The 25,598-nt window shown below is 39.1% G+C and overlaps 1 protein-coding gene across 3 annotated transcripts; it reads left to right on the forward strand.

Annotated features, from left to right (window-relative positions):
• Nucleotides 1–14,960: 14,960 nt before the first annotated feature.
• SRI (sorcin) lies at nt 14,961–23,708 on the forward strand. Of its 3 annotated transcripts, XR_005703516.2 has the most exons (9): nt 14,961–15,121; nt 15,803–15,886; nt 19,524–19,593; nt 20,307–20,350; nt 21,408–21,555; nt 21,711–21,824; nt 22,263–22,321; nt 23,000–23,135; nt 23,516–23,708. XR_005703516.2 is itself a non-coding variant. In XM_040081734.2 (8 exons), exons 1-8 carry the CDS (start codon nt 15,074–15,076, stop codon nt 23,024–23,026), a joined length of 594 nt encoding a protein of 197 aa, XP_039937668.1. In that variant the 5' UTR covers nt 14,961–15,073; the 3' UTR covers nt 23,027–23,708. The 3 variants fall into 3 exon arrangements, 2 of the variants coding, with proteins under 2 accessions (XP_039937668.1, XP_058278905.1); XM_040081734.2 differs by having other exon boundaries at nt 23,000–23,708; XM_058422922.1 differs by lacking the exon at nt 19,524–19,593 and having other exon boundaries at nt 23,000–23,708.
• Nucleotides 23,709–25,598: the final 1,890 nt, after the last annotated feature.

Genomic DNA, 25,598 nt, shown 5'->3' on the forward strand with positions numbered 1-25,598 from the left:
AGTTACTCCAGATTTATGTTATTACCAGTAGCAACAGTTCCAGAGCACTGGCACATATTGGGTTTTGATATTACTTTATATAGGATTTATTCTCAAGGTTTCTGCCTCTCTCCCAATACAGATTTAAAACCTGCCCTTCCTCTCTCACAGCTGAGCCAGTGGGTTGGAGTTTAAACTCTGACACCCATTTAAAAGCTGCGCTTTATGAAATACAAACAGTGCAAGTGCTCTGCATCTTTTCCTCCCAGAGAACAGGCTCCTTTGTGTTTTCTGAGAGCCTTGTGTTAAAAGAGGCCAAACCAAGTCTCCTTTACCCTCACCAGGAACTAGCACAAAGTAACCGTGGCCTGACTGAATGCTGCTTTGTACACTCACTCACAGCTAATCCATAGTCTCAAACACCCACAGGACTGTCCTTCTGCAGTCAAGACAAAGGAACTTCTTTGAGATGGATATCACGTTGTTTTGTCAAGTGAAAACAGACCAAGATGTACTGGAAATGCAAAGCAGCTGGGTATGATTTGCAATTTTCTGTTTACTCCAAGGATAAAGTGCCAATATCAGCTGTGTACAAACCAAAGAGGCAATGCTGTTTGCTTGCAGAGGGGGTGTACAGCAGCTCTCAGGAGCAGAACCAGAGGCCTTGCATCTGAACTCAGCAGCAGGTGCTTTGTTGACTTCAGTAGATAATAGGTCAGATCTTCATGACTCAGATCTGAGCAAGGGATTTCATGTCCTCTCCATATCCTCTTGTACTTGGGCAGCTGGGGAGGATTTTCTTTACATATTTACAAATTTATTTCTTGAACATGGCAGAGGAAACAAATTCAGTAATCATACTGGTAGTGAAAGTATTCAATGGTAGTATCTTGAAAACAAAAGCCAGTGCCAGGAAACCTGTTGGTAGCTTGTACACATTACTCATGGCTGCGATCTTGGCATTCTATTATTTTTTTCCTGTTATGTACTGACAAAAGCTGGTGAAAAAGGAGATCACAAGGATCATGAAAGGAATTTTGGAAAGTGTGTTTTCCATATGGTTCCCAGAAGCCAAGAAAAGCTTTTATGTGCATATGTACATAATGCCATTCTAAGAACTCCTGCAGGAATAAATAAAATACAAATTACAGCATTTTAAATAAATGGTCACATGGATATTGTCACAGTAACAACTAAGTTTGGATTTCATTACATAAGAAAGTTTTATTCTGATGCACTACAGCATAGTGGGATAGACAGCATAGTGTGGGTAGACCTCTACGTCTTTCATGATAGGGTTAATTTAAATCTTTGCCTTTTTGTTATACCTGGAATAACTATTTTAACAAAAAATATACTTATTAGTGAAAATAAAGTGTTTTAATTAATTAGATTTCCTTGAAACAGAATGGGATTTCCGACACACACTGGCCCCAGGGGATGCAGCTGATACCACTGGTAGTGGTAGTGCTGGATCCTGAACCATGGAGATCTGAGCAATTCAGTTCCAGCACATTGCACATGGAAGTCCTAAGATCTTCAACGTATTTTTCCTCTGCAGCAAAACCTTCTGTCAGACTTCTCTGCTTTATCTAACAGCCACCTTTCACTCCAAGACAAGACACTTTGTGACCCACTTTACAAAGGCCCTTTATTCCTGTATGCTGGATTTTACAAGAGCATCTTTTGTTTCAAATGCTGTTGAGCATGTGGGATTCACTAGCCCAGAAAAAGAACTAGTGAATATTATGAACACTCAGAGTAGCCATGTAACCCATTTTTGCCTGTTCTTCCTTAGTATGATTAGCATATTTAATAAGCATTCAGTGTACCAATAACAGCCTAAATATTTTTTCTCTCCCACACAATTCAGAAGCCTTTCTCTCCTACAGATACTATATTTTTCATGTGCATTATACATATTTTTGTTGTGGATCTCCATTTGTATCACTAATTCCTGACCTTAACACGAATAATTTTCTCCCTCAAGGAAGCTGACATTCCTCAAGAAACAATTTTTATCTGTCACCATGGAAAACTACAAATCTCCTATTCTTGCACATTGCCTTAATATTCTCTACTTGGGAACCCAGATTTGACATAATATTTAGCTCTGACAAGATTAGACCCCTACATATCACTTTCTTATAAGCAACCTCTGTGCTACAAGAAAAATATGCTACAGAATCTTGACAGGACACACACAGACCTCAGAGAACTGCATGAAACTTAGCTAACATCTCCAAATGCTGCAAGCTAGAACTGGTAAATTTTGTTCATATGTCTTCACATATGAAAAGACATCACATATTTTTGATTGCAATTAGAAATCAAATTACCAATTATTTCAGTACCTTGTAAATAATTAAATGAAGAGTTTGATCTTGGCAGCCCTGGAGTTCAAACTACCCTTTAGAACCCCACCATAGCCTTCTTCCCCCAATCCAAACAGGTACAAATATGCATATTTTCTCATCCTTTTCAACAACCATTCCAAAGGTAGCTGCCGCTCCATGCCACTCACGGTTGAGCAGCAGCAGTAGCAAACCCAGTTGTGCATCAGGCATAGGGCTTGCATGTCTTGGTATTAAATATAGTTGGAAGAACTGTTTCTTTGGGGTAAGAAAACCAGAAAAGATGCCATAGCTCAACTGCACAGGCTGAAAACAGATTGTTTAATGGACTGCTCTGTTTCAATGCAAGACACCATCATCTTCATTTTATAGTTAAAGAAGCAAAATCAAACACAGAATCTCGTTGAAGAAAGAGTAACTCATTCACATGGCATGAAAACTGGAACTAAAAGAAATCCTGCAGTACTTGGTAAAGACAAGTGAGAGCTGAGTAAGGTGAGCAGAACCTGAGGAGGTGACTGGAAGGGTAGTCTTTCCCCTTCCACATGTCTAGCAAGGAACCAGAGCTTCAGGAGCACTGGAATAGGACAGATGCAGTGTTGCCGTCATTTAGAACCAGCCCAGGAAATCAGAAGTGATCGATTCAGAAGTAATTGCAGGGAATTATGTTAAACACATACAGTTTGTTTGTTTTTCTAGTAGCTTCTGTCTTCCAATTCCATAAGTAAAAACTGGAAACCAAATCCCATCTTTAATTGGATTGGTCTAAAGGTTAAACCTCAAGTCACACTTCAGAAACTCCAGTTTAGTCTTAGTGGCAAGCCTGCCAAGCATTGTTGAGATAAATAAATCCGAGAACTTAGGATACCCAATCTTGCCTGAGGGATGCCTCCTGTCCAGTTACAGAAGTCTGGGAAGGATAAAGGGGCTGACTCAGAACAATACCAAATACTGAAGTATCACTGAATACTACTGTATAACTTCTAGCATGCCTATTTCAAACACCCATGTTTCCTGGCAAAGCTGTCTTCCTTGTCTTTTACAAAGAAGCTGACACTTAGATTCACACTTACTGCCTTCACAGACACATCCCAAGTTTCTTTAATGATCCCTGTGTCAGTGACTCATAAAACATCACACAGGAAGTCAGAGGAGAGGAATTGGATGCAAGTTTCCTGAAGCTAAGGATAGCTCTCTAATTATGAGGAGCTTTACAGATTAGAAAGCCAGAAGGCAACCTTGTGATTAGCTATTCTCTCTTCCTGCAGAACACGCGCCGTAGACACTGCCTAAATTAATTCCTTTCTGAATTATCAGGAGTTGTCATATTTTTCGGTTCACAAACCTGCTACAAATTTTCCAACAGTAATACAGATTGCTGTAAAGTTTAAGCTTCCTGACAACATGTAGTTTTATCCTAGCAACCATTTGTTATTGCTGGCAGGTAATCCATTAAAACAGGCTGCATTGAAGATATTCTGAAGGAACTGCTGAACTTGATTTAAACGTTAGAGAGCTCACTGCAACTTCTGGCAAATTATTTTGACAGCTGATTACCCTCACTTCAATACATAGCCTGGATTTTCTGGGGTTTTTTGTTTGTTTGTTTGTGGGTTTTTGACTGTAGTATTCAGTAAACATAATTTATGATTTCCATGATTTACCTGAAGGGTCCAGACTGGTGACTGGTGACTATATATAGATCACATACATTACTCCAGAGAAGAAGCCCAGATGTAAGAAGAAAAAGTGTGAGATATATAGATATATAGATATATAGATATATAGATATACAGATATGTCTCTATATAGCTATACATCTATATAGCTATACATCTATATAGCTATATATCTATATCTCTCTATATATATACACACACACGGAGAAATATAAATTCTAATGCTCTAATGGTATATGTGGAAATCCAAACACACACTGAAACTTCTTGGTGATGAAAGATTCAATGTATTTCCAACCAAAAATTCTTTTAAACCTAGTAAAGTAAAAAATTAAAATATTAACCGTTAATGTGGATAATCTCAAACTTAACCATAATTCCACCAAAAAAAAAAAAATTTTAAAAAAAAAATATTTTAAAAATACATTAAAAAAAAAAAAAAAAATCCCAGATCCTAGTAAGTATTTGTTAATGACAGTGTGAAAACAGTAAGGATATTACCTTGCTGGTATTACCAGGTTTACAGTTTTTGTAACCTGCTCTGTTAAATTCACAGGAAAAACTACTACCACATAAGCAGGTTTCTAGGGAGTGTCTCAGGAATTATTTGCACACCCACCATTATATGTAACAAGTCTCAAGAAACATAAAATCATTGCTGAAGAAATGTGCAAACTATGGTACCCTGGAAATCTGCAATGAGGACAGAAACAGATGGAATTCAATCGATGGTGCATTTTCAGCCACGGCCCCATTGAACTGAGCTCTCCAGAAGGTGATTGTAGAAGGAACAAAGACTTGTCACACTTCCAGCCCAAGGAGATGTAGCCTGGAAAGCACCAGCTGAAAACCATTCACAGAGGGTTATGAACCTTCTTCAAAAATGCTAAGGGGGTAGGAAAAAGAGGGCAGGAGGAAGATCTGTCATGGTTTTGTGATTTTCAGATGCACAGAGAAGAGAGCTCCACTGCTGCAGGGAGCAGTGGCTGCATACTGTTTCACACTGTGAAAGGGAAAATGAAGTCTCTGGAATGATCTCCACTAACACCAAAATATGTTGGAGTAAGAATGTTGTTATGAGAATGTGGAAAATTTTCTTACATCCACAGACTACTGCAATTTAATTGATTCATTTACAAAAAAAAAAAGTTAGAATTGAATGCAATAAAAAGTACCCAGATCACTATTCTACTGATGAAATGTCATAATCCAGTAACTGGAAAAGTGAGAAAAAGCAGCTTGTCTCTTCTATGAGAGAGCAGAAAAAAAACATAATCTATACAAATATATGCAACTCTGGGATTGTTTAACAGATCACCAGGTGTGAGAGAAGCATACCGAGTATCACATAAGCTCCAGATAAAGCCACAAGTGTACTTGGGCAGCTTTGGCTAGGTTTAAAGGTGAAATTTTACTTAAATCACTGTATCCAGAGGCTGAGAGTAAAGAAACTTGTTCATTTCTTTCCAAGTTTAGGTATGTGACATTTGGGGTCATTGCACTTATTTTCAAAGAACACACATAAGAAAATATATGACGCAATTACAACTTCTCTTTCTAAAGGAAAAAAAAAAAAAACCATAAAGACTAATAAGCTGTAAATGCTTGGGTTAGGAGAAGTATTAGAACCACTTGAGAGACAAAGTACCAATATCAAATATCATTATTCAAACACGAGGAGACAACAAAAAAGCTTACAGTTAAAACTATACAAATGAGATTAAAAACCTTCTGAATGCACATTGAAGACGAAACCAGTGAAAACAATTCTCTTCCTCGGTCAGGTGACTATTTTTTAGTATGGGTGGATTCACTCTTGCAAATACCAGGTCAAGCACGGATGCTTTAGTCAAGCTTAAATCACCGAATTTGCCATAGGGACACCAGCATTAGGTTAAATGTTAATTGCCTGTGCAATGCAGAATGTAATCGCAAAATTTCTGATTATTCTTCAAAATAGGGAAAGGAGTGTGTGAATGCTACCACCTGCATACATTTTGTTTATTTTTGTGAGATTTTCTAAGAACAGACAAGCGAAAAATCATGTTGTTTCATCTTCTCTTTCTTTCTCTGCACAGTTATGAGAGAAAAAGGTAAGTGAAGAGTTTCTTAAGTAGGTCACTCTAGCACAAGCACAGAGTATGTGTAAATAAAGAGCCATGGATTTTCCCCTTAGCTGTCTGGAGTGAAATTTCAGGGACCAGTCCAAACACTGTTTTGTCAGAGATGTGCCAGGAAAAAAAAAAAATTTAAAAATAAATTTAGCAGAAAATACAATTGCAACAACTTCCTAAGTAGGGTTGTTAAGTTTTTAGAAAACATGTAGTAATAAAATAGACTAATTACATTCAATCTGTTACACACAACAGAAGGAGTAAGCTAAGAAAGGATCACAGTGCTAAAACAAGGTGCAGTGCTAATGTACTCTGGGAATGTGTCATAAATCCCAATCTTGGGCTTAATAAAGGCCTAAATAAGATTACTTCTGCTGAATATTCATGCTGTAACTAGTTAAATTATAGAAGTACTACTTAAAGGATTTACAATTTAAATAAAGGGAAAGACTCACAGGGAAGAAAAAACAAAACAAAACAAAAAAAAAAAAACAAAAAAAAACCACAAAAAAAAACCCCAAAAAAAAAAAAAAAAAAAAAAAAAAAAAAAAAAAAACACAAAAAACCACCAGCGTTGTCTACAAGGAGGTAGTGAGGTACTGTTCAAAGGCAGGTAGAACTAGAAGCATCTGCCCACCCCTGACACCCTCAGGAGAAAAATCAAACACCTCTCTTTGGGTGCAAAATACTTACACCTAATGTATATCTACAGTGAAGACAACTTTTAAAACCAGATCTTTCAGCCAGGATAATGACACCCCTTAACATGCCTCCATGTTATGTTCCAGAGAGGGAAGGGCAGTACTTGCAGATAGTTTCTTTCTGACTGGCTTTATTAACACAGTCCATGAGGGGAACAAAATAAAGCACATAATCCATACTTATTTTCCACCCTTCTGTCCCTGCACTCACAAACCTCCAGAGCAGGCAGACTTATTTACTGCTCAGTTAAAACAAGCCTGGCCACTTCAACAAGCATGAAGATAGATACCTCTGACCTCTGGTCCCAGCTAGGTTTTCAGCAGTGGCCTTCACAAGTCTGATTCTTGTGCAAAACAGAACTCTGCAAGTATAATTCACTGTGCCACTACGAGTCAATAACTGGAACCCCTCAAGTCCAAGATAATGGTAGTAATGAGCTATCATAAAACCATTTTACATGTCAGGACCACTGTGGCTCTGCCCTGAGAATATTTGTGGCTTTTTCAGACCATGTCTTTTAGGGCTTTTTTCCCAGTCTTCTTCAATGTTTTGTCAGCCTCCATGCCAAAACACGATGAGAACACTAGTTCTGACCGATTTTAAGTGTGCATTTAAAATACATGTGTGAAAGTCTGCCAACACTTTGAATTGTTAGATATGGAGGTATTGTGCTTAAGCTAAACTATCAGAAAGCCATTATTAGATATTAGCCAATAAAAAAGCTGATTAAAACCACCTCACAAATGAACAAAGACACAAAACCTGTGGATGTTCCCATCCTCAGATTTATACCAAAGTTCTAATCCAGAAGAGTGTGGAGATGACTGTGCTTAAACAGACTGGACTCTCCCACATTTGAGAGCAACTCCAAAATTCAGAGCCTTGTTTTAATGTTTACTGCCATGAACCAAATGCTCTAACTTTTGTTTAAATAAATTTCAAATTAAATCAGAAAGCCTTTCTGTTAACTGGCAGAGTGCTCTTAGACAGTACAAGGGCAATTCATTCCTGCCTGTAACAGTTTTAGCATACACAACAAAAATGGAAACCACTAAGTGATTATTAGCACCTGCAAAGATTCCAGGAAGAGGTCGATTATCTAAAAATAAGTATTGTTGTTAAGAAAAAAAAAAAAAGTTCTATACCTTTTTTCAACTGGAAAGCCCTAAACATTTTGGAGAACAGAGTACAACAACTGAAAGCCTGCCAGCCCTATTTACCTATTATGTATATATAACATTGTATTTTATAAACATATAAAACCATGCACAGGACTTACGGAAAAACAAAGGGGTAAATAGGCCAGGCAGATTTTCAGTTGCTGTACTTTGTGCAGTACAGAGTACAGAACATCTTCAGCATGCATGTTTTTACCTAGAGGTAATGCAGAACATTTCTTTTCTTCATGAAAATTCTAATCATTTTATTGAAAGAATAAGGAATAATCAGTTATAATGTATATATTAACAATGTATGAAAGGATTCAGCTGCAAAAGGAGCAAGAAAGAAGACAACAACAAAAAAACCTGTACCAGACATCCTGCAGACATGAAGAACAAACTGTACATCATCAGCTCTCCTAACAGCCATGGTATTGTGTTCTAAATTATGTACTGTTATGTTTTGATACATTATTTTGCATAACTGGCTAATGATTTCTGACTTTACTTGACTAATTATTATCTCACTTGTACACCGTGCTTACTCTTTCTAGGTGGACAAAAAGATTGTTACACCCAACTAAGGGAGAAGAAATGTTCTCTGTAATACAGTTCACATAAAATATGGCAAACTGGAATACTTTAAGTGGCAGATTTGTGGCTAATTTTAGAATTACCCTTCTCAACAAATGTAGTTGTTTAGAACTAACATACTCAAACATTTACATATAACCCAAGATTTTCAGAATGGGTTCCCAAAAGTATATACAAGAATATGTGCTAAATTTTTTCCAATTTCCAATTTCCAAAACCTATTTATAAACTCCTGAACCACTGTTAGACATTTTAGAAGGGACTTTTAGCACAAAAAACCCAAACAAACAAACAAACCAACCTTTAGGCTCGGGAATACTATGGCTCCTATTAAAGATGAGTGCTAGGACCCAAGGAGCTGCTCCCACAGCTGGTACCTGAGGCCTGTCTAGGTGAGTCCTGGTCCTGCTTTTGGTAGAACTTGTATTTGGTCATTGTATAAAACAGGTATAAGTTAGCCAATAAGCAAGAGTCGATGTGCCTGAATTAGAAGTAGCAGCGTGACATCTAGTGGGCTCTTTCTGGGACAGCAATAGGCTTATTCCTTTTTAGCAACTCACAAAGTTCTCAGATCACAGAACATTCTGAGTTGAAAGGGACGCGCAAGGATCAATTCCACCTCTTAAGTGAATGGCCTGTACAGGGATTGAATTCGTGACCCTGGTGTTATTAGCACCATGCTCGACCGACTGAGGTAACAGGTTTCAAGATATTGAACAAAAGGAGCAAAGAAGCTAATGCAAGGAACAAACAAAACGGCCACAGACTATACAGGGGAGGAAAAAATATTTACAAAAGCCAGAGGTGAAGGAAGAAGTGTTCACTAGTATTGCTTTCAGAGTGCATTCAAGTATGACTGACAGGAATTGAAAATACATCTCATTGGCCACTTGGGGATGTGTGTTGCAATATTTGAGGCATTTTCAACACACATGCTGCAACAGAAGCATTAACCAAAACAAGCACTGAGACGAGACATCATGATTAGGAAAGTGACTTTCCTCCACAGAGTGTGACACAACTCTTTCACTTCCAGTATGCTGAAACTTGGGATTTCCCCAAATTCTAAAAACTCCATTGCAACATAGGTGGTAGTGGGGCACTTAAAAACAAGTAAATAAAAACTGAACTTTATTTTTCTGGACTTTATTTTCTACTACATGAGTCACGTGCTAACCAGCCCAAGACATTTCCCCAGTAATTTGGCCAGTCTCATTGATTATGGAAATTCCAATCAGCAAACGAAAATGAATTCTGATAGTACCACACTGGTGTCAACTCAGTTCAAGCACTAGACACAGAGAGAATAAATGCTATCTGCCTAGATTCTCAACTAATTTTGGAGCTAAGAATGAGAGCTCAAATGGACATCAGGCACCCAAGGGGTGACAATCACAGAATTCAGATACTTGACACATCATTTCTATGCTCTATATGCTGGTTTTGTGCCCAGAAGTACTGTCCCTGTCCCGCATCTAACTAACCAGCTATGAGCTAATTTCTCACCTATCACCTATCACCAGTGGTGGTGGTACAGAGCATAATGCCTAAATCATCAGGAATATCCTTTCTGTAGCTGGATACCCATGACATGACACTGCTTCGGAAGAATAAAGTTTCAAAGCAATTCTGTTCCATCTGCACCTGGGAGTTTTACAGGCCGTTGCTTACCATGCAGCCAGTACAGCAGAATCTTAGCCTTTCAGAAGATAAAGTAGCATAATATATATTCCAATTGATATGAGAACATATATGCTGACACACAGGATTGCAAAATTTGTTGTACAGAAAGAATCAGATGCCTTATTGCTGAACTTCTTCTGTGCTTTAATCCTTTATATACAATTCACTTTCATATTAGGGCTTCTGTTCAAAAGCAAAACCAGAGACCCGAATCCTGACCACATGTTATTTGACGAAATAATTAAAAGATCTTGCATGACTTTCTTTGGTTGTCATCAATCTGTTTTAAATTATCCAAGCTCTTGGTATTGAAGGTTTTGAAATAAGGTATGTGGACGGTAAAGGAATAAAGATCAGTTGAAAAGTGATATGCAAAGTAAGCAGTATTGTAAATGTCTTTTTCAAGTCACAGGCACATATCACTGTTATCATCAGATATCTTTATATTGTAATTATATCTTTAGTTAAAGACCATCTTGGGAGCCATCTGACTGCAATGTACCAGATCTAAGAAATTAATGTCATTACAGAAAAACTGCATTTTAGCTTTTGTTCTGTAAAGAACTCATGCCTGGGGAATGCACAAACTGTTGTATTTATAATTAAATGGACACGGTAAATTGTGTTATTGTACTGCATTGAATAAAAGCCGACTGTTAGCCTCAAAAAGTCTCCATATCAAAACCCCTCTAGCTGTACCATCCATAATTAAGGTTATCTTATTTTAGGCCTTCAGTGATAACTCTTGCTGATGCCCAGGGAGTGATAAAAAATTTCCACAACTCTGAACACAGACAGAACAAAGAAGGGAATGAGTATGGAGTAAGGGAGGTCACCTCTGAACCATCTATTAAAGAAGCTGTAGCTGGGAGGGAAAAGTCTGGAAGACAGATAAAGTTACAGAAAAACTGAGGTAGCTCAAAATGGATGACTAAAATCTATAGAAAATTTTGTTCTCCATACTCTCTGTAACTACAAAGTGATCTTTGTCTCCTAGCCTTTCAAGTACATTATGTGATGAATCCAGCATAAAACTTGGCTATTAAAGGAAATCCTGTACAAAATACTTGGCTACAGAACTGAGCATAAATAATGTGCAGTAAATAAAAAATGAAAGTGGGGCATCAAAAGGGAAAAAAAAAAAAAAAAAAAAAAAAAAAAAAAAAGAAATAAAAAAAAGCAGAACATACCACTATTCCTTTGGGCATTATATTATATTCCTTAAGGCATTATATTAGAGATATCTGAGCTGCACCATATTTATTTTTCTACTGTTTAAAATTATGTCTCTTCTCAAGTATTCCAATTAAAAGGGTAAGGAGACTATTTCTTGGCCTCCATTATTCAATAAATTTTATCTCCTCAGCTGTGCTAAGTAAACACCCCAAGAAAATGGAACTTTACACTTTAATTCCTCGTCTCCTCCCTACCATTACTGCAGTTGTCAGGAAAGCACGATGCCTCAGCACATCAGCACCGAACTCCGAGCCAATACACCAGATGGGAATAAAAGTGGCAGCACAATCCAGCTCAAGGATTTCAGTTCAGGGTGACCGAATTCCCACATCATGTGTGAGCTCATGTCAGGGTTAAACGTACCCAGACTTTGAAGGAACAAAAGTAGAGCAGATGGGCAAGCAGAAAGTCTGTGACTTGTCATGGGTTTATGCTAGCCTTGGTTCACTGTGAGGAAGCATGGCACACATAATGAATGTGACTTGTGACCAGAGTTTAAGGCAGTAACACTATTACTGTAACAGCTCCGTTCTGAATTCTTTCCTAAAATCCTACTACAAAGAATTCAGAAAAAGCTATGGAATGAAATCTGTGCACATAATTTTCCTTTTATAAACAAAATTATTTTGCCTAGGCCTTTTCTTAGGAAAATACAGTGAATTATCTCAAAAAAACCCAAAAAACCAAAACAAAGCAAAAAACCCCCACAGTAATAGTACTAGCATCTTGTGTTGCTTGACTTCAATTTTCAATTTTCCCACTAGAGGGACTGCACACTCTTTGAGATCTGCAAAATCAGAAACTATTTATTCTACACAGATTTCTTACTGGTTTCTTTGTAATATGATGAACTTACTGAAACTTAAAAGGTTACCACAACTCAGACGCCCTTCAGAAGGCACATGCATATCCATTAACCTCCTCGAACAGCCTTCCTGTGCAGCCTTCATTTTCCTCAGATAAGGAATAAGCAAATGCACCAATGCAAATAAACCTATCAATCCTACCTGCCTAACAATCCATTTAAAATCTATCCCTTGGTCACATCTGTCTCCTAGCCCTTTTGCTCATGTATGTTTAAATACAAATAATCTTGCAAATGCTAATTACTGAGTGCAGTGCATTTGGGCCCCTCACTACTCACACTGAGGTGGTGGAGTGAGATCAGAGAAGGGCAACAGAGTTGATGAAGGGTCTGGAACACAAGTCTGATGAAGAGCAGCTGAGGGACCTGGATTAGCCTGGAGAAAAGGAGGCTGAAAGGAGACAGTATTACTCTCTACAACTGCCCAAAAAAAAGGTTGTACAGAGGTGCGGGTCAGTCTCTACTTGCAAGTAACTAAAGAGGAAATAGACTCAAGTTGTGCCAGGGGAAGCTTTCAGATATTTGGAGAAATGTCTTTATTGAAAGCATTGTTGAGCATTGGAACTGGCTGCCCAAGGAAGTGGCTGAATCACTTTTAATCCCTGGCAGTATTAAAAGTCCTGCAGATGTGGCACTGAGAGACACGGTTTAGTGGTGGGCCTGGCAGGGCTGGATTAACAGGTGGTCTCAGTGTTCTAAGATACCTTTTCCAGCCTAACCTCTATGATTTGATGAATGACAGAAGTCTCAGTAGAAGTATTGAAAATGGAGGATGGCCAGACATTTACACTGAGTTAAAGCACAGAAACACCCTGCCCCAAATTATGAAACACATCTTCCTTTTCTATACAGCTACAGCTGTACAATTTAATGTCTTTACCTACCAACTGGTATGAATCACCAGCTTTTTTCTCACTGAAGCAATCAAAAATTCATTCCTATTACATTATTGGAAATACATATACACCATTTGACATTTTGTTTATCAATGTATAACTCGTAAAATCTTAACCCTTATATTCTTTGCCCCATATTTTCAATCTTTCCAGCCTTATTTTTATCACCTAGTGTTCCTAGGTCCTATTTTAATTAGGAGGGTTCTTTCCCAGACATTAATACCCGTACTCTAAAAAAGCTCAGCACAGAGCCTGCAATAACCTGCCCTGCACGTGATTAAGTCTGGTCAACAAAACCATATGACCACAGCAGAGTTTGATATCAACACATTTAGTTAAATACCCTTGTGAGACAGGTATTTCTTAAGCCAAAAAACTACACAGGGTCACTTCTTTGTCTCAGCTGCTTCATATATGCTATTCTGTGTGATGAAGGTATTACATAACGATTTGTCTCATTTGACAACTCTATTATTAAATTACACAGAACACCAGTTTTGTTTTCGTGTCATTGGCAATTGTTACCACTTATAAGGTGAAATTAGTGCTGAAATAATAAAATATATGCCATGTAGATAATGAAGTCCTGTTTTACTGGAAGACTTAGAGGGATGACTCGCTTTTAATAGAAAGTTTACCGTAAATTAGCATACTTTAATTAATTAAGGTCCTACTCAAATTTATAATGTTCTTCAGAAATTATGCTAATAAATAGAAAAATAAAATGTTATGGTTCTAGATTTCAGACAGCAGGTCATTTACCCTGTAAGGTCTCCATTAGGAGGTTTCAGTCATACAGACTCCAGTAACTGATTTCTCATAGACTTGTGACTGAATTATATAGCCGGGAGGCTGTTGAATCAAAGCGCCTTCAGATAATCCCCAAACCCACAGCGGCCCCCCACTGAACACAAAAAGGGCTCCCTCGCTCCAGTGGGACACGGGCATTCCCCCACAGTTCCTACAACAGAATTTAGACCTACAGACCCAAAATAAATTATACAGCCTGTTCTCCGTCTTGGGTGGTCAGATTCTGAAGAAAACGCAACGGTACCAAAGGAGAGAACACGTAAGGATGAGTTTTGGGATACACGATACAGATGCACGAACTGCTGAGTCTGTGAGCCTTGCGGCCTTTTGGTAAATCGCGAGTCGGTGATTCTGAAATAATTTGACATCAACTCAGCCGATTCACCGGTGAACATGTCGGGATCTTTCCTGTCGCCTACGTGGGTCACAGCCGCCACAGAACACCGCTTTCCCGGGAGCGGCAGTCCCAGGATGCGCCGGGGACTGGCTCCACCTCCGCTGCCCGCTGGCTCAGGGGCGCAGCCTCCTCCTCAGCGGAGCGATTCTGTCCACGGGCGCTGTCTCCTGAGGGTATCTGACAGCACCGGCCGGGACCGCAGCCGACCCGAGCCCGCTGGCCGCCCGCACTCCGCACCCCGCACCCACAGACGCAGGTCCCGCCCCGCGGTGCGGTACGGGCCGGCCCGAGGCAGCGCCGCGCCGCGCCCTGCCCTGCCCAGCCCGCGCCGGGAAATGCCGCCGCAGGGCCACGGGCCTGTACCACCGCGCCGGAGGGAGAACTTGGCGGGGAAGAGATCGGCGGGGGTGGTGCCTCAGCTCCCGACGGCACCGCCCGGCACCGCCCGCTGCCCTGCTGACGGAAGGTCGCCGCTTGCCCCGCCCGGGCGGTGGCGATACGCGGGCTCCGGGAAGGGCCGGGGCTGGAAGTCGCCGCCCTCCCTCCGTATCCGGGTGGTTGCTCCCGGGCGCAGCCGGACCGCCGGAGCCGGTGCCAGGCGAAGATGGCGTATCCCGGGCAGCCGGCGCCCGGCGGGTTCTACCAGGGCGGGGTGAGCGGGGCCGGGGCCCGCGGGGGCTGTGGCCGGCGGGCCGGGGGGCGGTGGGAGCCGGCTGAGGCGGGGTCTGCCCGGCCGCCGCTCCCGCCGGGAGGGGCCGCAGGCGCCAGCTCGGGGCTGCGCCGGCGGGGGAAGGGAGGGAGGAGACACGTCCCCCGCAGCTGCTGCCGGGGGCAAAAGTCAGTGCTGAGGGTGTCATTCCGTGGTTTTCACTGAAGGATCAGTTTTATTTAAGGATTTTCACACTTAATGCATATTCTTCCGTGTATTTGCCCTAGGCGTCTGTTTTGCTCAACTTTCCTGGAGTGGGAGGAAAAAAAAAAAAAAAAAAAAAAAAAAAAAGCAGTGCCTTACTATTTCTTCAGCACGCCGTTTTCTGCTAGGGGTAGAATAAAATGAAACCTCGGCGAGATAGACCAGGCTGTATCTAGATCGGTCGATTGCTCCTCTGCAGGGTTTTACACTGATTTGCTTACATTATCATTAGTACTGAAATTTAGAGTGGTTTGGGGAATTTCTCCATGAGGAGTTTTTGTGTTCGGGTGGTTTGATTTGATTTTTTTTTTTTTTTTTTTTTTTTTTTTACATGGTGTGTACATAAAAACATAAATTTATAAGTACAGATCCTTAACTGAGTCACTGATTTAAAATTAATTTTCGTTTTGATTTCCAAAGTATGGAGGAGCTCCAGGTGGACCAGTGTTCCCGGGACAAGCTCAGGATCCTTTGTATGGTTATTTTGCTGCAGTAGGAGGGCAGGTAAATTTATAAACTGTTATTTCCTTCTTGGATTTTTTTTTTTTCCTGGGGAATACTCTCAACCTTTGGAAGGAGGAATTACTAGTATTTGCAGTGAGAAAAACTGATGTTTCTAGTTTAAAAAACAGCAAATCCATAATTGTTTTACTTAGCCTATTTGCTATATATAGCTGTATTGGTCTGTGTTATAGCTGTATACGTACAGGAACTATACAGTTCGAATAATGCTGTTAGTTTCAATATTATATGTGTAAATGCATGCATACATACACAAACATAGGCATGTATGGCTCTATTTCCTATATAGGTGTATACAATGAATATATAGATGCATGAAATTTTGTAATTGAATTGTGACTCAGCTCTGGGCTGGTGAATGCTGCCCAGTTTAGGAGAAAGAAAAGAGAAACACTGGAAAGCGTGGTCTGTGGAGATGGCCTGGCTAAGAGCAGGAAGTGCTAATAGGAAAGAGGTCATTACATGATCTTAATAGACTCACAGATGGAGAAGCAGTCATGGGCTGTGCCAGCATCTGAGTTTACTGGTAACATAGAGTAATTATTCTTTTCCTTCCCTGTCATTCTGCTCTGCATTTTTAATTTCTGTAGTTTTGTGGCATATATTCTTTTTGTATCATTATGTATGTTTCTAGAAGTAAGTGCTGTTTGAACTGTATTACAGAGTTTAGGAGCAATTAAGTTAGGTTTATTGAGCTGAAGGTCCATGTTTGTTGGCCATATTACAGCTATTTATTGTACACTTGTAGGGTGTGTGCAGATCTAAAACTCTGATCTCGGATCTGTTATCCTCAGGTAGACAGACCCACAACATGAAAATTTCAGCAATATTAGCTGATGTTCAGATTCCCACCATAACTTGGATTAGTTTTGTTCTCTGTGTTACTCTTTTGAATTAGTAGTGCATCTTGCAGTCTGTATCTTACTTCTTTCTAACTGCTTATGAAAATATTTAGACAGTGTATTTTTGTAGTAAAGGAGAACACTGGAATGACCTCTGTGTAGTGAGGCCTTTCTGAGAAGGTGGAGCCCAGAGCTGAGTACTACTGAATGTGCTGACAATTTGTCTGCCAGCTGAGATGCCTCTTTGTGCAGGTGCCACCTGGATGTGTGCCAGGAATCAGCAGTGGAGCCAGTAACCGACACTGGAAAAATGAATAGGCTCCTATTGTAAAGAGAAAGGGAGGTAGCAGCAAACAGGATACAGCGCTGTGGACAAGAGGTGGCAGGAGCTGGATCTCAGCAAAACGTAGGCCATGCCCAGCTTTCTCAAGTGAGGCATGGATACTGAAAGCTGGGAAACCAGTGAGTTCATGGGCATGATCAAGTTAGTTGTAGAAATTGCTTCCTCCACTGTTGCTGACTCCAGGACGGTGTAGATAAATGCAGACGAGAGATCTCTGAAGTTGGGTTTTAGAAGATGAGGTTTATTGTAAGGGATATGGGGCCTTGCTCTGAGCTGCCAGGCTGCAGCTGGTGGCAAGGCCCAGGAAGGTGGGGGAAGGGAGAGGTTGGGAGTGGGAGAGAGCAAAAAGCAAAGAGCAAAAAGAGCAAAGAGGAGCTTCCACCCTTGAAGCCCCCAGATAAGGGGTCTCAAGGTGGGCTGGAACAGGGCTTGTGCCAATGGGGTTACAGATACCTGATACTTCAGGGGAGGGGTACAGGTGTGGGATGAACCATTGCGGGGTGAGACAGAACATTCCATTTGACCTGCGTCTAGCTGCAGGTAACCTTCAGCTGGTCACATAACTCTTTTCCCAGACATCCATTAGCTAATACATCTCAAACATCAAAACTTACTTTCAATTCTATCTCACTTACAGGTTTCTCATTCTCAGAATCTAAGCAATCATATTTATAGGGCTTTTTGGCTTCATCCTCCCCAACAGTTAGTACTTAAGAATACTTAGGTTAATACTCTGAAATGCTTTCTATTTGTAGAAATCATTCCTTACTGAAATGAACTCGATAGCTTTTGAAGTTATCCTTGGTATTTGAGGAGTCTGTTTCTGGTAACAGTGGCTGTGCAGAAGTAAAAACCCTGTAAGGAGACAGTGAAATGTAACAGATAAATTATCTATTAAATTATTAGTTGCTTTTATGGCCATCCATGCAAATCTTTAAAAAGCCACATCTCAGTTATCCATATGTACTTATTGTAGAATTAGTATGTTTTGTTTACTGTTTGCTACTCTCTGTGTTGTTTTTATGCCTATATAATATATAATGTTTTCTTTAAGCTTTCTTTAAAGTAGTTTAAAACAGGGATCTTGTCTTTGACTTGATGAATTAGTTTCCTTTGTTTACAGCAGAAAGTCAAAAGTATTGTTTCAGATTTTTATTCAATCGAGTCTTTGTAGGAAGTAATAATTTATTTTTTAGCCTGTTTGCAAAGCCCATATGCATTGTCTAGTTTAACCTGTTTATGATCTCCAAAAAAACCCAAAAAAGACAAGTATCTTTTTGGTAATGTTAATCTTGATTATAGTCATGCATTTCTATCTAAAATATCTGTATTTTAAAGTTATGCAGTTCCTATCCTTATTTCAGAAGGTACAAAGCCTTTGAAGAGATTAGTTAATTAATTTCAAATCTCATTTTTCCCCTCATTTTTTCCCTTACTTTTTTGATATAAAGTTTTAAATACATCTGTATAATTAGACTGATGGAGTAGATAGGAAGCAAATCTGGGTTTAGCTGCCATTAACTTTACATAGAATCAAAACACTGTTGTGTTTTTTTCAGACCTCATCAAATATCATTTAACATAAAACTACTGTTTGTCTTATAAACAATGTTACTTCATTTCTGAAAGATGTCAAGCTGTGCTGTTCCCACCATATCATTCAGTAGCATATCTCTGTTCTTGAAAAAAAGCGCCTTCAAAAGTGGGTTTGAAAACGTTAGGAAAATGCTGTAGCAAACACAATCACAGTTGGAAGGGACCCACAAGGATCATTCCCTGCTAAAGGCACCCCAAGCATCACATCAAGTGCCCAAGTATGTTGTCCAAATACTTCTTGAACTCTGTCAGGCTTGGTGCTGTGATCACTTCCCTGCGAAGCGCATTCCAATGCTCAACCCCCCTCTGGGTGAACAGCCTTTTCCTGATATCTAACCTAATCCTCCTCTGACTTGGCTTTTCATCTTCTAATGCTTTACAAAGGTGTCATCATTCTTTATGTCTACAGACATAATGTTCCATTCCTGAATGAGGTTAAATTAAACTCTGTGTGAACCAAACTTCATGTTAGGGATATGAGGAATAAAACTTAAGAGTTCCACCTCCACTTCTGGCAGCTCATTGCTTTCCACGCATTGGCAGTTGTTTTCTCCCCTTGACCCTGAGCAGCATTTTTTGGAAGTGAGGCATTTTCCAAGCCATGTGGATAGGTATCTTTTCTGAGTTTGGTTTTCTTTCAAAGTTCTTTGCTTTTTATGTTTGCTTGTTTTGCTAGAAACTTAATATTTTTTTAAAAAGAGGAATTTTTATATTTGTGAGTTATGAGGATGTCTTGAGAAGGATAACTAATTGAATGCTGCTGGAGAGGGAGTGGGTACTGGGAATAAGCAGCCTGGGAGAGGGTATTAATAGCTGATACATCTTCTGTTATCGAAAGGATGGACAAATAGATGCTGATGAGCTACAGAGATGTCTCACCCAGTCAGGGATTGCAGGAGCATATAAACGTAAGTTAATGATTTAAATAAACAAGCAAATCTAAAGCACCCTAATTCTTCCTCCTGTTACTAGAAAACACGTGTAGTTGTGTCTTCTGCAGAGCTGGGGTTTTTTCTTTGCATGGCAAGTGAGTTTCCTTTGAATATCTTGCACATGTAAATTCTCTGTATTCACTTCCGTGCCAAGGACTTGCCTTCTCAGCCTCCTTAATTCCCCACTCTGCTGGGCTGTGGAGTTGAAGTGGTTCATTTTGTAATGGACAGACAGTTGTTAAAAAGATGCTTTGCTTTGGTTTGTACTGAGCTTTGATATTGACCAAAATCTGTGGCAGGACTGCTCTGCTGGGATACCTCCTGTTCGGTTTACAGCTTCTGTGAGTGATACTGGCTTGCTCAAGTGGTGTCTGCTGGGGGGGAATGTAAATGACCACTTTGAAACCCAAAACTGCTCTGGATTAAGATAAGAGCAAGTTAACTTTAAGTATAACTTGAATTGCCTCCAAATTGTCTACAGTCAGTTTTTCCAACAAATAATGGCACTTACTTGGATCAAAAAATGATACGGCTGTATGCAGCGGAACCGGTTACATAATACTTTATACATTATAATATATAATCAGTATATCATTAAAATTTATAAAACATCTGAAATTTTATATTTAGATAAAACTGAGGATTATGCTCTCAACATAATTTATTTTTCCTTTTTCTAATTTTAACAGCTTTCAACTTAGAGACTTGCAGACTTATGATCTCAATGCTGGATGTATCCTTTAGTATGAAATGTAAATATTTTTGCATTATGTAAACAAAGATGAGAGAGTGCCAAAACATTTGGGAAGTGCCTTGTAGTTTCCATTCAGCCTTCACTTTATAAGTCTTGCAGTCATTGTGATTGGGAAGCTACAGAACTCCATTCTCACTAATTTTAACTGAAATTTAAATTAAGAAATAATAAATAAATGGGGCTTTCGATGACCAATCATTTTACAGCAAGTGGTATCCTTCTAAGCCTGGGCAAATGTTTCTCTATTGAATGTATGAAGGGTCAGGTCTGGTGGCCCAGAATAAAGTATTGTGCAAATCACTTACTGTGCTTTTCAAATAGGACAACTTTCCAATTTCTCCTCTTTCCTAATGAATTTTAAGCATTTGTAGTACACAGCCTGAATACAGTCTAAGTCCCCCTAAATCCTGCTCCATGAATGAATCAAGTTTTGAGTATCTGATAGAATGGTATATATATGGCATTCAGCAGTACCACCTGTGGAAGACTTAGATATATACTGTGTAAGGTTGGAATCTTTGGAGGTTTTTTGGCCAAAACTTAAACTGGTAAGTTTTGCTGCTTAAAAAGAAAAAAAGCAGAAATTAAACAGGGAGGGCTCTTAGCTCATCTTGAACAAAGTACTTAGAATATGAGAGAACTGACATAACAATTTATTCTTTGGCATCCATTTTTATTTCAGCTACGTATTTAATTGGTTATAATTACGTAGCAGCAGGTAAAATAGAAATGTTTCAACTAAAGTAGAATTCACAACAAGAAAATGGCTTTAGCAGGTTTCATGGGGAAGAGGTGGGGAGAGCAGGTTCTCTGACCTTAGGTTTTGGGTAGTGTTACCTCCATCTGAGCTGGGGGATACTTTAGTTAGATTTCTACAAGATAAATCAATAAGAGTATAATTGTATTAATATTGGCCTTCAAGTAAGAGTTTTTAACTACAGAGGGGTGTCTTTTTTGTTTGGTTGGTTTTTTGTTTGTCACTTTTTGTTGGTGGTTTTGTTTAGTTAAGAAATGTTTTTCTTAGCTTTGAAATCAGAGGGATATGTCTGGCACACTGGGATTTAATGAGTTTAAAGAACTCTGGGCTGTGGTCAATGGCTGGAAGCAACACTTTGTAAGTTTTGACAGTGATGGAAGTGGCACAGTGGATCGTCAGGAACTGGAGAAAGCCTTGATGACTATGGGTAAGTTGTGAAATGTTCTTGCTTCTGACACTTACTTTACACCATTTCTCAGTTACCATCCTACACTAACTCATGATATTTCCAATGAAAATATGTTGGATTCTGTTTGTTAACTTACCTGCCTTTTCAAAATAAGACTTTTTATTTTCTAATAGGATTTAGACTGAGCCCACAGGCTGTGACTGCAATCACAAAGCGATACAGCACCCAGGGAAAGATCGCATTTGATGATTACATTGCCTGCTGTGTGAAACTCCGAGCTCTCACTGGTATGCTGGATTATAGCCTTGTCATCCCCATAATATATTTTTGTTTAATAAAACCTGATTGTTTACTTATCTCAAGGTTCAACTTTGGCAAACTACAGAAGAGGTTTCTATCAATAGTCTATCGGCAATTGCAGATCAGGATTTTTTAAATTCTCATGAACAAAAAAGGACTTTATACTAATGCAGGGTTTACTCCAGAGACTGGAAGAATTATGTTAGCAAAATTGGGAAACTTTGTTTATTAATAGAACATAAAGGGTTGTATATGATAAATACAAAAATTTAGAATGGGAAATTAAGTCTTGGAATGAATTGCAGTATTCTTCATCATGTTCTCCTTCATGTGACTCAGGGAATTTTAGGAAAGTACACTTTAAAAAAATTGTTTATTTGTAATTCTTCTTACCTGGTTTCTGTTTTCTTAATGAATTTTTGCAGAATGCTTTAGAAGAAGGGATACAACTCAGCAGGGTTTTGTGAATTTCCACTACGATGATGTAAGTAAATTTTAAGGAATCTATTAAAATTCTGGGGTAAAACAAAGGAAAAACTTATGACAATCAGTAATGATTTGAGTTTGTGCCTATCTTCCATACACATACAGTGAGAACCCAGAAGTTCTGGGGCTTTTTGAATATTGCCTCAAAAAGCTTTTGTGTATTTTACAGAGTTCTGTAGCATGTTGTTTGCTTTTCTCTGAACTTCTAACCAATGTGGTTCAAGAAGATCCAGGAAGCTACATCAGTTACTAGCATCACTTTCTGTGACTTTTTTTTTTCTTTTAATTTTCTGTTTTAAAGCTTGGTATTTTTCCTGGGAGAGGTTGGTGGAGTTCTGGTGGGAACAGACAGGAGTCACAGTCGGGCTTGTGGGTCTTGGCTTCCTAGCCACATCTGTGCAGCAAAAAGGGAGCACTAGATTCAAGTCATCCTGGATTTGGGTGGTTTGGGGTTTTTTTTGGAGTGGGAGGGGGGAGAACCATGTGTGCTAGTTTTTATTTTTGTTGTTGTCATTAAGGAGATGCTTTGCTTTAACTATTTGTGTATTTTCATATGTATTTTGAAGCTTTACGATTCATGGATTACAGAAAAGTGTAGTGACAATGAGTATTGTAGGAGAAACAGTAAAAACTTCTTCTCTGCCATACATCTAATAAGTGGTTATTTTCTTTTCAGTTCATACAGTGTGTTATGAGCATCTAAATCAACAGGAAGCAATCTGTGGATTATCATGTTTTAACATTCCAGTCTGTGTTTTGCTTTGCCAAGTCCTCCAATGATCTCAATATTGGAAATTGCATATTTTATGAAGGTATCATTTTACACACATTTTTTTTAGTCTTGATATATAAACTACTCATGTACTGTTGTCTTTAACTTCCAATCTGTGATTATTAAAGATGCTTTTTATTTTCATAAATTTGCAATTCACTATCTATAACTCAGATCATGCAAATAGCAAGATTTTTAGTCGTGTGTCTTCTTTTTTTCCACGATTCACTAAAATCAGTTTCTGGAGTGCAACTTACCTTTTTCTGACTTAAACTGTAACATATGTATGACTTAAGAGGATACATATTTTCTTGTCTTTGACAACATAAGACGGATGTGCAAACTGAAAGGGCATTTGGAATGATCATTTTGCACTGGTCTGTTAGAACATCAGTAAGTTTTGGTTACTTACTTTGTCAGCTCTTTTGAAGATGAAGCATGTGACACCAAGCACTGAGTGCAAGACTACCTGCTAGAACTTCTTGTAAGCAGGGATGCAACAAAACATAGCAGAGAACTCTTCTAGCCTTGTGCTCTGGTACAGGGGGCTTTGTTCCTGTAAGATTCTTGCTTTGTTTGTGTCACTATATAAAACACTTTTAAACATACAGAAGCTGTGCTGTGTCAGTTTGTGCATCAACTGTCCCTTCACAGGCAGACAGACACACTTCAGTTACGTGTAAATTAATGTTTCTGTCTCCTCCACTTCAACCCCTAGCAAGTGGCCTTCATGTCTCAATATGCCAACTAACATACAACACTTGGAAAAAAATCTTGCCAGGTTACTCTCAGATCACAGCAGTAGTTACCTATGAAAGCAGATACAGACAGGCAAGGCTTACTTGCCTGAGGCTCTTCAGCGGGAAAAAATGTTGGGGTTTTTTTGGTGGGGGTTTTCTTGTTGCTTTTGCTGTAGGGATTTTTGAGGGGAAGATGGACATTGTATGGAAAAAGGGACAGCAGTACAAACTTTTTTCCAATGAAATAAGTTCATGAAACTTTTATTAATTTTGGTCACTTCTGCCTAGCACAGAGGAATGATATATGTTGTTTTGCTGCTTGTGAATACAATGGCAGATGAATATTAAAAGAAGTATATTTCTTAAATAAGTAGTTTAGGGCAATTTTGGGGTGGAACCTTTGCATTAAGGAATGAAAGCAAAACTATATATATGTGCATATATATAGACATATGCATATACATCATTGGACAAACAAGAACTTCTCAGAGCAGGAATCTCACTCAAAGAACTACTGTATTATACCCTGCTTTGTGGAGATGTCTACTAAATCCTGGTCTTTAGTTTCTGGGCTGTAAATTCAAAGTGGACTGCTCTCCCCTAAAGAAGCAACTTGTACTTACTGCTTAAATTTAGAATCCTTTGGATATTGCTTGTAGTTTCATTTCAGAAGCTAGTTCTCTTTCTACCCTCATAATGAATTTCAAAGGCATATGCAGCATCATACATCCACATTCTGGTAGTACATTGTCCTGTTGCACATAAAGTTGGGAAACAGATGGAATAATACCAAAAGTATTTCTAATGGAATAACTAAAATCCATAAAGGTTTGTCTGAGTGTTGCATCCAACATCAGTTCTGCTGCAGTTCAAAACTGACAGCTGATGAGGTAAGAGTGTTAAAAAAGGCTGTTTTTCCTGCAGGGATTTGAGTAGACTATTTTGTATAAATACCGTGCTCATCCTTACACTTAATTTTACCCGAAGAATAGCAAGAGATCTTTACCAAAGTGTTCATTATCCAGACATCCTTACTTCTGCTTAGTTGTGTTCTGGTCTTGTAGTGGCTTTGCTGTGATAGAATTATTTTCTTTATAGCAGCCCGAAGGTTCAGATTTGTAACTGATGAACATCAATAACACAGCAGTGTTTCAGCTGTTGCTGGGCAGTGTTTGCACAGCATCAGGGTCTTCTCAGTTTCTCACTCTGGAATCACAGTGAGTAGGCTGAGTGTGGGCAAGAGGCTGGGAAGGAATTCAGCGAGGACAGCCAAAGCACTGTGGGCCAAAGCACTCAAGACACAAGGACCCAAAACTCAAGTCTTATTTCACTTTATTTCCCCAGGCTGAATTGATATTTTGCCACCAGCCAGCTACTGGGCAGTGAAATGCTGCAAGAAAACAGTGTGAACCAATAGGGTTTTCTTCACTGATTTTGTAAACGTAACCCAGAGAAAACTAGAAAATAAGTTGTTCCAGACCCACAAGAAAATTCTGGATTCTTCAGCTTTTTGTTTTACATCAACATTTGAAAAAGCCTGTGTATTCACAGAGACTGATGAGATACCTCATCTTTCAAGTTTAGAGAGAAACTAATACATACAGATGTTAAGGAGTAACTACAGAGTTTGCTGTCGTAGCTAAAAAAAAAAAAGCTACCTTTGTGAAAATTGCTTCCCCATTAAGAGTAGATTCAGTGGACAGATTTAATATGCAAGTGGACAGATTGAATATACCTGCTTTAGAGAAACACTTACTTTCAGA

Source organism: Hirundo rustica, chromosome 1, assembly GCF_015227805.2.
Source record: "Hirundo rustica isolate bHirRus1 chromosome 1, bHirRus1.pri.v3, whole genome shotgun sequence".
NCBI classification, from domain to species: Eukaryota; Metazoa; Chordata; class Aves; order Passeriformes; family Hirundinidae; genus Hirundo; species Hirundo rustica.